Raw genomic sequence first — 15630 nt, forward strand, 5'->3', positions numbered from 1 at the left:
GGTCCATCTGTATTTGTGCAGGCTTGTGATTGGATTGCATATATAAGCTTGAAGCGCCAAGTTCAAATGGGTTTATGCAGATAGAACTTTCTAGTTTTTACATAAAATGTACCTTTTCAGAAATCTCCACAGACATACGAAGAACCATCTAAAGATCTGTTATATGTGACTAACTCATTTCTGACTAAAATGTCAGAGAGAACTTTATAGTCACAAGGTCACAATTTGTAGTTGAACAAGACATTGCATGTATACATTTTTTTTACTTGACTTGAGACTTGACTTGAAGAAACTTGTGACTGGACTCAACTTTCTCTTAGAATGCACGACTTGGACTTGATTCGAGAATTGACCCGTTCTACTTCTGAGTCTACTAGATACTCGGACGTTATGACTTGAAACTAGCTTGTGACTTGAATATTAGTGACTTGGTCTCACCTCTGGCAATCACAGTGGCATCACGCATCACAGAGACCCCCTAACTGGGCCTCATACAGACATGATGAAACTTCACAATGGTCAGCTGGTGAAAAAGCAGGGGTATAGAAGAAGACAGATGCTATTGGAGACTTGAATCAAATACTGAAAGAGTCACCTGTGAATGACTCAATCAAGAGAAAAACATCTCCTCCCTCTCTCATCTCCTCCCTCTCTCTAACACACACGAAGATGAGACTCATAAAGATATGGTCCGTGTCTGACGCCAGTGCAGATGAAGTCTCCTATATTCTAATCACTCAATGTCCATCTATACAACTCAATAACACATTATTGCCCTATAAACCTGCCCTAGTACACACATCTTGTTCATTTAGTTCCCCACTAGGTCAACATCAGGCTCATCAAAGCCCTGTAAATAAATAGACACAGGTCTTTAGAAGACCAGGCAATAAGTATGTTTATTACATTTACGTTTATTTACAGAGACCTCGAAAGGGTTTTTCCAGTAAACCATGGTGTGTGTGTGTGTGTGTATGTGTATGTGTGTGTGTGTGTGTATGCAGGCACACAAACATGCACCCTTCAAAGTCTGTCACACGCTTGGCAGGCATGTACTTGCTCACACACACACACGCACGCACGCACACACGCACAGACAAACACATACACGTTTGTTTACCTGAGAGGGATTGAGACTGGCTGTGGCTGTGTGTGTGTGTGTGTGTGTGTACCTGTGTGTGCATGTGCACTTGTCTGCCTACCTGCACGCACACGTATGTGACAGACTTTGTGAGCAACATCCTAGCCTTTTATTTCTGTGTAGGCACTAATATTGTTAGCTTAGACCAGCAGCACAGACATAATGACGCACTAAGGCCTGCTGTAGCTCCACTGACCTATCTAGCTTCTGTAGAGCAGGTTATTGTGATCAGTTCATTTATTCCGAGGCTGCATCCCAGATGGCAGCCTATCCCCTATGTTGTGCAGTACTTTTGACCAGGGCCCTTAGAGAATAGGGTGCTATTTGGGACAGAGGCTCAGCCTCTAGCCCCAGCCCCAGTCAGTCTTTATAGGACAGTTCATTTAGACTGAGAGCTCTACTCTGGTAATGAAGAGTGTACTGAGGACACACACAGAGTAGAGGGAGACAGAGAAAAAGAGAGAGCGAGAGAGAAGAGAGAGAGAGAAGAGAGAGAGAGAGAGAGAGAGAGAGAGAGAGAGAGAGAAAGAGAGAGAGAGAGAGAGACCAGGCAAAGCTGATAGGCTCATAAAAAGGAGCTTGGTCTTAATTTAGGGTTAGCAGTGTGGTTAAGGTTAGGGATAGGTTTAAAATCAGATTTTATGACTTTACGGCTGTTCCAGCTAGAGATCAATCTGCAGAGCTGCCTCCAGTACATGAGTCATCTCAATAAATGCCAATGTGCTGGATAGAATGGGTCTCAATGAGTCACACACACACTCAGCTATTGCAGCTCTGTTCGAGGGCACTCTGTAAAGGTATGAGTCATCATCCGGTGCTCAAACTGACTTACCATTAGGCAGAAGAGGCAATTGCCTCAGGCCTCACATCATCAAGGGGCCTCATGAGCTGATCATAAAAAGTAAATACACAAATATACATATATAATAAATAAATAATAATACAATAATTTCTTCATTTGAGGCCCCCCCCATGTTCCCCTTGAGGCATAATAAATAATAATAATAATTTTTAAATCCCCACCAAAATCCGTCTGTTTAAGCTAGATATATCTTTTTTGCATGGTCTGCGTCACAATTCCACTTGAGGTGAAAGGCGGTTGAGCTATGCCGTGTTTGTCAGACCAGGAGACATCCCGAAAATCGGTCTTCTCACGAAAACGCCTATAGCGTCCGAGCGGTTTGGGCTACATGCTAGTTTGAATGGAAAGATGAGACTCTCATGCCCACGCTGGGGTTTTTCTGTTTTGCTCTACGACCCCCACAAGTGTCACGGGACTCGTCTGAAGGTAAACCGGTACATGGGCCGAAAAATGTATGGAAGTGAATAGGGCATTTCCATGTAAAAAAGGTATACAGGTAATTCCACAGTAAAACAAATCTTAAGCTTTCTTATATCTCAGATATAGCACAGACACTTCAAAAACTACTTCCTTTTGATAAAATGTTTCACTATCTGTTTTTCCATGTGTGAATTTGTTATTCAATACGTTTCTGTGTGGCTAATAGCAGTAGGGCAAAATTCAGTGTTTCATCAAATATTTTTAAATACATTTTTTGGGGATTTCTACAAGGGTCCTACAATTCTAAATCAAATAGCTAAATGATCCTTGGTATGACCATGTTAAAACAATTCCATATGATAGCTTAGTAGAAGCCCAGCCCTGGGCTCTTAGACTCTAGGGGGATAGAATAAGCATTTCTTTAGTAAGAAAAGAATGCTGCTGATAATACTGTTATCACTGTCACGGCAGAGGCAGTGGGCATGTACTGTATGTGTAGCCCATGTATCTGATGCTGGCATGTCATACTATTTTTGGCCAGACAGCATCAGATACATGGGCTACATATATCAAGACTGAGGGGAGCTGTTTCGCTCTCTTGGATGCTTTCTCCAGTGAGATAGTTTCAGCCACTTGCGGATTGAAGGAGAGTTAGCGGTTGCACAGTGCACTGTTCAGATGCTGTAATGATTTTGGATGAATGCGCGAAGGTAGCCTACTTTTTGAAGTGATTTGTTTGACAATCAGATGAAAACTTCATGTCTGCTTGTGTTCATGACACATTAAAAGGTAATACATTTTTACAGTTAAATGTCTTTAATTTAAATGTCATGCCTGGGGGCTCCAAATAATTAAGTTCGCCCCTGGGTGCTCAAACAGACAGATCAGAACGTGTGTGTGTGTGTGTGTGTGTGTGTGTGTGTGTGTGTGTGTGTGTGTGTGTGTGTGTGTGTGTGTGTGTGTGTGTGTGTGTGTGTACTCATCCATCACTTTGCATCTGTGCATGTGTGTATGTGTTTAACAAATGTGTGTGTGTGTGTTCTCTTACCTGCCACACCAGTGGTTCAAAGGCCTCTGCAGTAGACGCCAGACACACACTGAGTGTGATTGTGTGTGATAAACATGTGATGATGCTGGCTATGACTGCTCCTCTCATGGAGAACGGCAGCATGGTGTAAACCACAAACACTATGAACAGGAAGAAGGAGACCTGGGAGAAAGGAAGACACAGGATATTACAGGGGGACACTTTAACATGTTACACCACAAACAGTGTGAACAGGAAGAATGAGATCTGGGAGAGAGGATGACGTAGGATGTTACAGAGGGAAACTTTAACATGTTACACCACAAACACTATGAACAGGAAGAAGGAGACCTAAGAGAGAGGAGGATACAGAATATTACAGGGGGACACTTTAACATGTTACATCACAAAAAGTAGGAAGTCATAGGGAGATTCTCAATTGGGGAAAAGTTTGTCCTCTCCTTGACTCCTCAGTCCTCCTCTCCTCCGTGACCCAGAAAGTTGTTGAGTGGTCAAGCAGTGTCAATTCGTTAGTAGGCAAACAAAGGAGTCTGCTCCCCTCCTCGATTATCTACTTCGGCAGAGGATGCACAAGATTATCGTCACGGTGTCCACGGTCATTATATCCGCCACACCCTCTTTGAATCAGCTGTTGTTTTCTTGAAGGAGAAAAGCATGCACACATTTTAAAATGATATGCGTCTTATCCTTTTAGCATTAAAATATCTTGCTAAATTAGTTTTTATCACTTTACACATTTATTGTGGGATTCCACCCCTTTAAACATCCTTTGCCTGATGGAGAAGGAGGGTCTCATTTCATACAAGCGTATTTGTTTCCACGTTTCCTCTTCTCGCCTCTGCTCCTCGATTACCTTTGACCTGTTTCAAAGTGGAGAGGAGAGGATGGAGGAGAGCAAAACAAATTGAGATTCTCCCATTGAATAATACAGGGAGACAATTTAACATTGTTGGATTCAGGGTAAACTTTGAACATTGAGATATTAAAGACATGAAGGATCAGACGCAGAGTATATAAAAGGTTGAGATCTGTAGAGAGACAGAGAGGCTGTGGAATGTGCTGGGTGGACGGGAGAGAGTCACGGGAGTGCGATAGGTGATACGAGAGGACATCTGGGGATTAGGCGAAGGAGGGGTTGAGGTCAGGAGGTCAGGAGGTCAGGTCAGATGCCCTGAAGGGAGAAATAACGGTTTATTATCCTGTTACTCTCTTCCTGTCGAACCATAAGATGTAAGGATTGGAGAGAAGGAGGGGTGTCTAAAGTGGAGTATATATACTTGTGATGGTGAGAACATGTTTTTGGCAGAATTACAGCTGTAACGACCCTTTGGGAAGAATTAAACTTGGTTAAGCTTCTCTAGTGTCCGTGAGTTATTTACTCTGAAAAATTAGAACCTAACAACTTGTTACACGATGACAACCTGGGAGAGAGGAAGTCACAGAATGTTACAAGGAGTCACTTCTGTCACTGCTCTCTGTTCCACCAGGCATCAGCATAAACTTTTCTGTGACTCATAGAAGTTTGGTCTACTGCATGAATCATGACTAGGTTTGCAAAATTCCAGTAATTTTCCCAAAATACCCAGGTTTTCAAAAAATCCTGGTTGTATGATTCCAGATTTCCTGCGTATTTCTTTCTGATTCCGGGAATCTTCCAACTGGAATTTTTTTAAACCTGGGAATTTTGGAAAAGTGTCCAGAATTGTGCAACCCTAATCATGACTAATGGATCAAGTGTGTGCATTAGCCTACCGAGCTAAAGCCTTACATAGAAACTACACCGGCCACATTGTGAGCGAGAGCATTGCAAAATAAATGTACACACACAGTGCCATGAAAAAGTATGTTCCCCCTTTCTGATTTTCTATTTCTTTTTAATATTTTTGACACTGAATGTTATCAGATCTTCAATCAAAACCGTCAGATATAACGGGACCCATCTCGTCCAAAACTGTTATTCAATCATTGTTTCAATCAGTAATTGTCTTTTTTTTGCCAACAATCTACACAAACCGATAGAGTAGTATTAAGGCCAAGTAAAGAGGGAAATAAATTGCGAAGTGTGGTGGTACTTGGATTTATTTGATATTTTTGCACAATAGTACTTTAAAAAATAAAAAATAATTAGAGAATAAAGTGGCAACATTTTAAGAATAAAGCAGCAATAAACTCCAAATTTAATTTTGAGAATAAAGTAAATATTTTAAGAATAAAGTCACAGTTATATTTCAAGATTAAAGTAGGGGATTTGGTTAACTGCACGTCTCCCTGGCTCCCTGTTATGTGCATGCCACCACTGGACACTATTAAGATGTAGTGCCTGGCCTTAATAAACTGAAAGTTCTGTCAGTCACCACACTATTTTGTTGATGTAGCCTAAATGTAGGCGTAAAATATTATGAGGTTATTCGCCTCCAGCAGTGGTCACCAACATTTCCATCACGATCGGCTGGTCGATCTCCAAGGTATTCCTAGTCGATCACCAAACATTTCTGTAAAAAAACTATGATAAAGCCTTGCATTCCTATTTTTTATTTGTTTCATTCTGTTTGAATTCTGTTGATTCAGCAGCCATAGCGCCGGGAAGGCAAATTGTTCCCATTTTGAATAATTTTATGTGTCTGAAGGTAGAACACAGGCTACCCGGCAGGCCCAGAGAGCAAATCAAGTGCACCTACCTCTGGCCAACCAGATAGCTCAGATCACCGTGTCTGCAGTTTCCTCAATCTATAGATTGTAAAAAGAAGCCTCAAATGCCCAGAAAAATTGATACTGTGAGATTACGAATACAGTAAAAGGCTTCTGTTTTTATGTGTAAGTTCATGTTTAAGTTGTTATTCAGCACCTTTATAAACCATATAAGCTTTATAAGCCACCAGCACTGCAGCTGCAATGAATGAGTATTGCGAAGTGTTCCGATAAACTTGCATTGTTATTGTTAGCGGCTTGTGTATTTTTTTAATTTCAAGGAATATTCCACTTTCTCTGGTCATAGGAGTAACAATTTGTTGCATGAGGAAGAAATAATTCAGTGCGACTTGAGTTTCGCCATTAGCTGGAACAGTCTTTTCTCAGCAGAGGGAAGGCTGACCATCAGATGCAGGCCACCAGTCCAGTAAAAAAATCTACATAGTATATATAATATATGTACAGTACATGTAACCAACTTCATATAGCCACGCAGAAGAAAGGCACACGGACACCCTCACTTCAGGTTGACTTGGTTTTTATTGCAGTAAAAGATATCAAACAGTGATGACAGGCATTGACAGGACGGTCACAGCCACACACTTTCACTGCTCTCAGAATATCTCTCTCAGACTGAAGAGCAGGCATACAAACTTTCCAAATAGGGGAGAACCCACTAGTTGTTCTTTCAAGGAAAATAATACAAAAATTGTACGTCTGAAGACCTCTCGTATTGCCAACCTTAATACAATGGCAGCAAATATTCTTATGAATTCAGCAACACATAATGAAAGGAAACTTTATTTATATCCCCCCTTTTCCTGAAGTGAATGGTTTCACCCACTACTCTCCCGCGAACTGAGGCGTTCTTTCATATCTACATTGCACGCAGCGCGAGCGAGCGAGGTTGATGGAAACTCTACATTTTGACTTTGTCACACTCACCCCTGTAGAATTCCATCAACCCATACAAACCTTAAAGACACATTACTAGGGCGGGCACTTTAAACCTGTTAAAGAAATACCTGAAGGGTAAACCTTAGCCATCCATAGGACTGTAGAAAACATTGTACAAAGTAATAACGTGTCTTTTACACATCACCTTCACCCTTTCTTTCCGTAATCTAAAGTGTCACGTGGACTCAACACTGAATACACATAGCCAACTAAATACTCCACATCACGGATATCCTTGACTTTCAATAGGATATTTAAGAGTGTTGCTATGGTCTTTGACATGTCAGCCTCTAACAAGCATTTTCATGGCTTCAACGAGTCTCTTTACTAGTCTAACAACCATTCTGTACCCTGTACGTGGCACACTACCCTTCCCTAAAGGATTCTTAGAGCTTTGTGAATCGACTGTATTGTGGGACTTGTCCTTAACACTGTCTTTTAAGCAGATAGTCTGCTGATTTGGGCCTGCTCACTTGGGCCAATTTTACTGACCCTGGTACAATTCCGGGTGGGCAATTTGCTTGTTTGAACATGATCACTTGGGGCAAAGTCACTGACCCTTATACTGCTCTTGGAGAGCGTTTCTATCTCATCAGCAAAGGGTTGCAAGCTATCATCCTCAGAGTGGGAATGGTCTCCTTCTGGGACTCTGTCACTATTGCTCGGAAATTCGAAATGCTCCATGTGACCGGAGTCACTTCTTCTAGATTTCTGCTCACTTTCAGCATCTCCTATTGACTCAGTTTATTCATTACACTCTTGTCCTATCAACGAGGACCCGGAGGCGTCCATAGTCTCATTGAATACTTTTGGACTTTGACTGCGGAGGATCCAGACTGCAGTTCTCTGGTCATCACTGCCCACATCCACATCCGGTGTGTGGGTTTTGTCTCATAGTTCTGGCACCTGTAAAACTCTCTTCTGAAAGGATGGAGGGAACAGTTGTATCCTCTTCAGGCTCTCCAATCGGAAGAAAGTTCACAGGAAGAAGTTGCGGTGTACAACCTTGCTCTTGTCTGTGGAAGTGTTGACTACTCTGTAGATGTGCATATCTGGGTTTCTTCAGCTGATGACATAGATGGTAGATTCCCACACATCTGCCAATTTCCGTTTGCTCCTTTCTTTCTTGTTGGCTAACAGAACTTTGTCACCAACCTCCAGGGTGCATCCTCTCACCTTCTTGTCATATTCTCTTGCCTTCTTTGTCTGTGCCTTTGATGTGTTCTTCTGTGTGACACGCACTGCCTCCTGAAGATCTCTTTGAAAGGAGTCTACAAATTCACTGTAACCCAAAACAGTCATGTCTCTTTAGAACCGGTAGCTGTGGGGTCCGCCCAAACATTAAGTAAAAAGGGGCGAACCCGGTCGTTTGTATCATCTGAGGCCATTTCTCTTTCGTCCGTGGAGGCAAGGCTTGAATCATATTCCCCAAAGTGTGATTAAATATTTTTGTTTGCCCATTTCACATTGGGTGATATGGAGTTGTGTGAGATTTCTTCACTCCTGCCAAGTCCATTAGCTCTGATATCAGCTTGCTTTCAAAGTTGTCCCCTTGGTTGTTTAAAACTGTAAATACAGAGAAACTTGTTTTGCTGTCTGAGTTGTACAAGGGAAGGAGTGAGCTGCTTTGGTAAAATGGTCTGTTACTATTAGAATTGCAATACTCTATCCATCCTTTCCTTCAGCCAACCAGAAATCGATGCAGAACAACTCTAGTGGTGCACTTGTCTTAATTGATTCAAGAGGAGCTCTTGCCTCAAGTCTTCTTGCTCACAACACAGCATAGTCTTTCACCTGTTGATCCATACCAACCTAAAATAACTTCTGTCTGATGGGGTGTAAGGTTCTTGCTTGGCCTTGGTGTGCAGCATCATCATGTGTTCCCTTCAACACATCCGCCTTCAGGGACAAAGGTATAATGAACTGATATCTCTTCTTCCCGATTTTGTCCTTTGATTTCCTGTACGGTATTCCATCCTTGTTTTCCAACTTCTCCCAATGTTTCAAAAGTTTTTGCACATCCACTGTTTCATGTTCTCTTTCACGATGTGATGGTCTCTGTTTTCTTTCTACATAATAGGTAGCACGAGCCAATGTCTCATCTGCTTGCTGCTTCTCTTTGAGATCTCCTAGTGAAAAAGTGGGGAGCGGATGTTGGGATAGCTGCATCAGAGGGACAGTGCACATGGATATGATCCCCTGTCGGTCTAAGCTGTTGTCTAGGAGTGCCTTCACTTCATCACCAGAGACTTCAGCAGACTCTGCACCTTGATTGGACCCTGTCATGCCACTGTCTGGTGGGCCTTGGTAATTCACAGACAGCCGGAGCGTCTCTTGCACGTTCTCTGCTGTGACATGTTGAGTGGTACCATCCCTGACAAACGGTACACGGCTGAGTAAGTCGGCGGGTATGTTCTGTGGCCCAGATATGTATTTCAGATCAGTCATACGGAGCTAGCTTCGCCACCAAACTCTGCTCACAGGCATCAAGTTTAGGCTTTGTCAGTATGTGAATGGGTTATTATCTGTCAGGCCAGTAAACTGGGCATCATTTAGTCAGTGACAACATTTTTCACACAAGAAACTCTAGACGATGGGCTGGATATCTTGCTTGGGATTTGTTGAGGGATTTACTAGCAAACACAATGGGTCCACTTTTACTCTCGACCTCTGGAACCTGGCTCAGAACAGCGCCTAGGTTGTCAATTGAAGCATTAGACAAAGTATGAAGGGTTTACTAAAGTCTGGGTGCGCTAAAACTACTGCGTTTATCACAGCTGCTTTTAACTTCAGGTGTCAGCCTGTGGGATGGCCTACTCTGAGTCTGGCTATTTTTATATTTCTGTTTGCTTTTCTGTCCCGCTGTTAAACAGTACAGTGGCTTTGATAAAGTGGGAGTAATAGTTCATCATTCTGAGAAATGACTGGACCCTCTTCAGTCCAGGGGTTTCATCCTTCTCCATGAGGATGTCATCTCACTGATGGCCATCCCTTTCCCCTCGTCAGTCTGGATCCCTTTTTGAGATGTCACATGGCCCAAGAATTTCATAAAACGCAGAAGGAAGTGCCACTTATTTGGGGCAAGCTTCAAATTGTTGTTTGAGAGTCTACTGAAAACCAGCTCCAACTGTTCCAGTGCTTCTTGTTCACTTTTAAGAAAGACTAGTAAATCATCTAGATAGCACAAAAGGGAGAGATAGTTCTGGTCTCCAAAGATTGACATCATCATCCTGGCAAACATAACTGGCTGTTGCAGAGGCCCTGAGCCATTCTGTTATATTCGAAAAGGCCAACTGGTGTGGTAACAACTGTATATTTACGATCCTCTTCCTGTATGGGAATATTGTAAAATCCAGATGTCAGATCCATTGTGCTGAAAAGACAGTTTACGCCTAATGACGGCAGTGCATCGGCTTGATTCGGTAGGGGATAAGCATCCTTCTCAGTTCTCGCATTGAGCCATCAGAAATCTGTACAGATTCTGAGTTCACCATTTGGTTTCCAGACAAGAACAAGAGGGGATGCCCACTCACTATTCGATTTCCTGAGGATGTCACATTCTTCCATTTCCTCCAAGGTTTGTTTCAGTTTTTGGAAGTCAAATGGTGGCACTCTGTGGCAAGGAAGTCTGAAAGGCCTCTCATCGTTCAGTCTTATTCTATGCACAAGTCTCTTGCTTCGCTCTATTCTAGTTTCCCTCCGGAAAATATGCTGTGATATTTCATAACCAAGTCTGCCATCTTGTTTTTCCATTCATCTGATACTTCCAGGAGGCAATGTCTTATTTTTCTACTGTATTATTGACTGTATGTTTGTTTTACTCCATGTGTAACTCTGTTGTTGTATGTGTCGAACTGCTTTGCTTTATCTTGGCCAGGTTGCAGTTGTAAATGAGAACTTGTTCTCAACTAGCCTACCTGGTTAAATAAAGGTGAAATAAATCAAATAAAAAAAGTCAGACCCATTTCTTTCAACACATCAGGATATGTGCGTTCTGTTCAGTTGTGGTTCCAATGATTTTCTGTGCGACATCTTGTTCATCATAACATTGTCCACAGCAGCTGCTGTTTAACTCCAGGTCTTCTAATGCTATACAGGAGTATACTGTACATCTGCCAGTTTTGCATTGTGCTTCAGTGTAACCGGGCAATCTTGGAGATTAACCACCTTCATTGGGATCCATTTGTCACGCCAGAGTGGGCATACAGTACGACCCACTAACAAACTCCTCTGTGCTCCACGGTACGTTGTGGGCTCTACAATAACAGGACTGTCAATGGAAAAGGGCCCTTTTCCTTTCAGCCTACCCCAGACTAATTGTTCATGTTTTGGGGATAGTGTCACACACCGGTTGAGAACGACAGTGGCAACTTTTTTTTCAGGCATTTTACTTCGTTGCCAGCGGTCAACATTTGCCAGTATGCTTAGAAGTGCATCTGATTCATCAGAAAGGCCATTGGCTAGTTGTGATATTGTTTTCCAATATCCCTCTGTACTTTTCAATAGATGGAGGACATGTTTCAGTACATTTTATTGTTATATCAGAATCACCGTCATAATCATTGGCCTGTACAGAGAATTAAGTCAAAACCACAGGTCAAAATCCCCATCTCCTTCCATGGCTTTGGAAAGGGCCGATGTAGCAAGCTAGCTACTGCAGGACATCAACACAAGCATACCAGAAACACACAAGTTTTTCTGAAAATGACATTTCGCTTAGGATGTCATTTGATTGGTGTGGAGCCAAATCCAAATTGGCCCCCCTTGAGGAGAATTGAACTGCTCAAATGCTTGTTGGCATCAATCAATCAAATGCTACGGTAGCAACATGTCATACTATTTTAGTCCAGGTAGCATCAGATACATGGGCTACACATACTGAGAAAGAGAGGCCCTGTTTCCCTTGCTCGGATGAATTTTCTGGTGAGATTCAGCCACTTGCAAATTGACGGAAAATTATGAAAACACAGAGACCAAAGACAAATTATTATTATTATATATAAACACCACCGGTCAAAAGTTTTAGAACACTTACTCATTCAAGGTTTTTTTTCATTCCAGGTAACTACCTCATGAAGCTGGTTGAGAGAATGCCAAGAGTGTGCAAAGCTGTCATCAAGGTAAAGGGTGGCTATTTGAAGAATCTCAAATATAACATATTTGTTTAACACTTTTTTGGTTACTACATGATTCCATATGTGTTATTTCATAGTTTTGATGTCTTCACTATTATTCTACAATGTAGAAAATAGTAAAATAAAGAACAACCCTTGAATGAGTAGGTGTTCTAAAACCTTTGACCGGTAGTGTATATATATTTTTTTATATTTGGGTAAGCTTAGCTTCCCTTGGCATCCATGAATACACACCACTTGTAAAATAACAACCCAATGTTAATCTCCCAGGACAAATTAGCTAGCAATAGCAAGCTAGCTAAATGTCCATGAATGTTTCATGTGTGTTTGACATGTCCCCAAATGAATATAGTTGTTTCACAGTTGGTTTTTATATTTTAACCTGTGTGTGATGATCGTATCTGGTGTGGATGGACAAGATTAACATGCGTGCGATAGCGCACATGGACTCACGCATGTGCGTGGCCGGTGTAGTCAGCATGTTAGGCAAGTCTACTCATCATACAACAGTTGTATTGTGAACCTTTAGCAGCACAGAGCTGTTAAAAACAGCACAAATCCTATCACATGTTATAGTTATAGCAATACTGATATACCAGGATCAGAACAGGAAAGGAGGAGCTGGACGCAGGAAGTAAACAAAACAGATAGGGGGCTCATGGCTCAGAGCGTATCACAACCTGTGACCCTGACTCCCCGCAGCACCATGGACAACAACCAACAGTGGTGTCTGACAGGGACCGGAAGTAGGAAGTGGAACAGGAAGTCAACAGAAGGTCAGGATTAGGGTTCAGGAGGACAAAAGGAAAGACAGAGAGATGACAGAGACTGACTACTAGAGGGAGAGAGAAGTTGTTGAAAGAGAGATATAGAGAGATATTGAGTAGAGAGAGGGGTTGACAGTGACAGTGACACTATCTAGCCCAGCTATTTTCCAACACAGATGCAATTCTTACCACCAACCCACCAACTCTGACCTCCAACCCAATCATAAAAGAAAAACAAAAAGCTTAGTTGCTGCTAGCACATAATTTCTGCTAATTTTTTCATACACTTTATTTGCTATAGTCAAACGTTAGATGGCCTACTTTTCCAACAGCTTATATAGTGTGAGACTTGGGGAGTAGAAATGCTAAAAAAAATTTAAAAAAAAAATGTTTTCTCATTGCTGACTACCAAAATGTTTGAAGAGACATGCTGACTGGGCGGGGTGCATATATTCATGAGCTCGCCTTGACTGACAGCTGTTTGGCCTATGGCCAAGAAACTTGAATGCAGTGAGCAGTGTTCCAATAAAATCATCTCAAGCAAATTTGGTGAAACACAAAGCAACTCAAACAACGTTGAAATTGCATTTTTTTTTATACATCTCCCGTTTTTCCTGTCTCTTGTGATGTGGTTCACAGCAGCACTGACGGATGTGTTGACATGACAACTGCATCAGAGTTTTGAGCGACCCTTCCGCGCCTTTTGTTCCATGCTGCCTGAAGTCCTAGCTAGCCAGTAACTTGTTAACACCAGATACAGATAAAAGTGGAGACATAAGTACAGTATCTTTGCCATAGATGAATAGTGTAAACTTTCTATTATAATTGCTGACACCCTACAGTCACATTTTGGCACCAGTAGAGTAGCGATCTAGCTATATAAACCACGCCCCTCCGGAAACATGCCTTCTCCGATGTTGGTTACAAGGCGGTACTTATTTAAATTAGCTAAGATAATATCATGTTACCATTGGTGTATTAATAAAATGACAGTTAGGGTGATGTCACCCTATCCCCTTAATAATCCCACCTCCTGTCTTCCAAGTGTTTGACATTGGAGAGGGGACAAGTAACTTTATCAATGTAGAAGCAACAGTCATTTTTCATAAGTTGGTCATCATACATTGATTTGGTTTCATCCAAATATCATCCAATTTCATGAAAAACATGATTTTGACTGTTGACCGTTAAAATAGAGACACTTCTCTCCTGAGTTTTCCAGGAACCAATTTGTGTGCGTGAGGTCTGGAAAGAGTTAAGTTGGAACAGGGGGAATTGATATACCCTATCATTTCTCTACTCCTTCTACCTTCCTTATCTCGCTTTCTCCCTGTTTCTTCTCAACCCTGCATTCTAATATCCTATCATTTCTCTAGTCCCTCTGCCTTCATTATCTCCCCGTCTCCTCTCAACCACCCTCCCAGCCCTGTATCCCGTCTCCCTGTTTCTTCTCAACCCTGCGTTCTAATGACCCCTGTCCCATTCACTGAATCATACCTTTCTCCCTTTTTTCTCATTCTTTCTCTCTCCCACTCGCTCTCACACTCAATGCCTCTGACTTTCTCTTTTTTTTCTTTCTGTAGCGCTCTGTCTTTTCCCTCCTGTTATCTCCATCTCATCTCTCTCTCTCTTTCTCTCTCTTCATATCTCTTGCTCTCTCCTACTTTCCCTTCCTTCTCTCTCCTTCTGTCTCTCCATCTCCTCTCTCCCCACCCCTTCTCTCTCTCTCCATCTCCTCTCTCCCCACCCCTTCTCTCTCCTTCTGTTTCTCCATCTCCTTTCTCCCCACCCCTTCTATCTCCTTCTGTCTCTCTATCTCCTCTCTCCCCACCCATTCTCTCTCCATCTCCTCTCTCCCCACCCCTTCTCTCTCCTTCCCTTTCTCCATCTCTTCTCCTCTGTGTGGTAGGCTCCAGAGCCAGCCATCCAGCCGGGTTAGTGTGAGGGAGGGTTGTATTGTTTTGATGGTACCAGGTGTGTGGAGCTCTAGTACAATCTGGCTTCCACTAATACCTGTGTGTGTGTGCGTGTATGGGTGTGTGTGACAGATTGTGAGAGCCTCTGTTACTAAGCAGAACATAACCTGTTATAAACTTTCAGATTATTTCTCTCTCTCTGGCCTGTGGTCTCTCTGTTTCTCCAGAGTCCCGATCCCTATTTTTCTGTTTATCCCTACCCACACTCTCTCTCTCTGTATGAGGACAGACTGTAGTCGCAGCAGTAGTTACAGACAGTGTTATTTAGCTCATTGGGTTCCATCAGTATGGTTGAGAGTGTTCTTCCTCCTGGCTCCAGGCTGGTTGACTCACAGCAAAGAGCCATTTATCTCCTTCTTATAGTCTGAGGCATTTACCATCATCACAGGACACCTGAGTGGTGTTCTATACCTGACCTACCTGTCATACAGTGCCTTCAGATAGTATTTCCACATTTTGTTGTGTTACAGACATGGAATATTCCTTTGAACATGGTGAAGTTATTAATTTGGATGGTGTATCAATACAACCAGTCACTACAAAGATACAAGCGTCCTTCCTAACTCAGTTGCCAGAGAGGAAGGAACTGCTAAGGGATTTCAGCATGAGGCCAATGGTGACTTTAAAACAGTTACC

The 15630-nt window shown here is 42.3% G+C and overlaps 1 protein-coding gene across 1 annotated transcript in view; it reads right to left on the reverse strand.

The window, feature by feature from the left end:
- The window catches only part of LOC120022775 (adenylate cyclase type 2-like), an 85967-nt gene that overhangs the window by 52456 nt on the left and 17881 nt on the right, over nucleotides 1-15630 (reverse strand). The window contains exon 3 of the mRNA XM_038966769.1: nucleotides 3472-3633. Within this exon, the coding sequence (XP_038822697.1) occupies nucleotides 3472-3633 (162 nt within the window). The remainder of the gene's footprint in view (nucleotides 1-3471; nucleotides 3634-15630) is intronic.

The sequence above is a fragment of the Salvelinus namaycush genome, chromosome 27 (genome assembly GCF_016432855.1).
Source record: "Salvelinus namaycush isolate Seneca chromosome 27, SaNama_1.0, whole genome shotgun sequence".
NCBI lineage: Eukaryota > Metazoa > Chordata > Actinopteri > Salmoniformes > Salmonidae > Salvelinus > Salvelinus namaycush.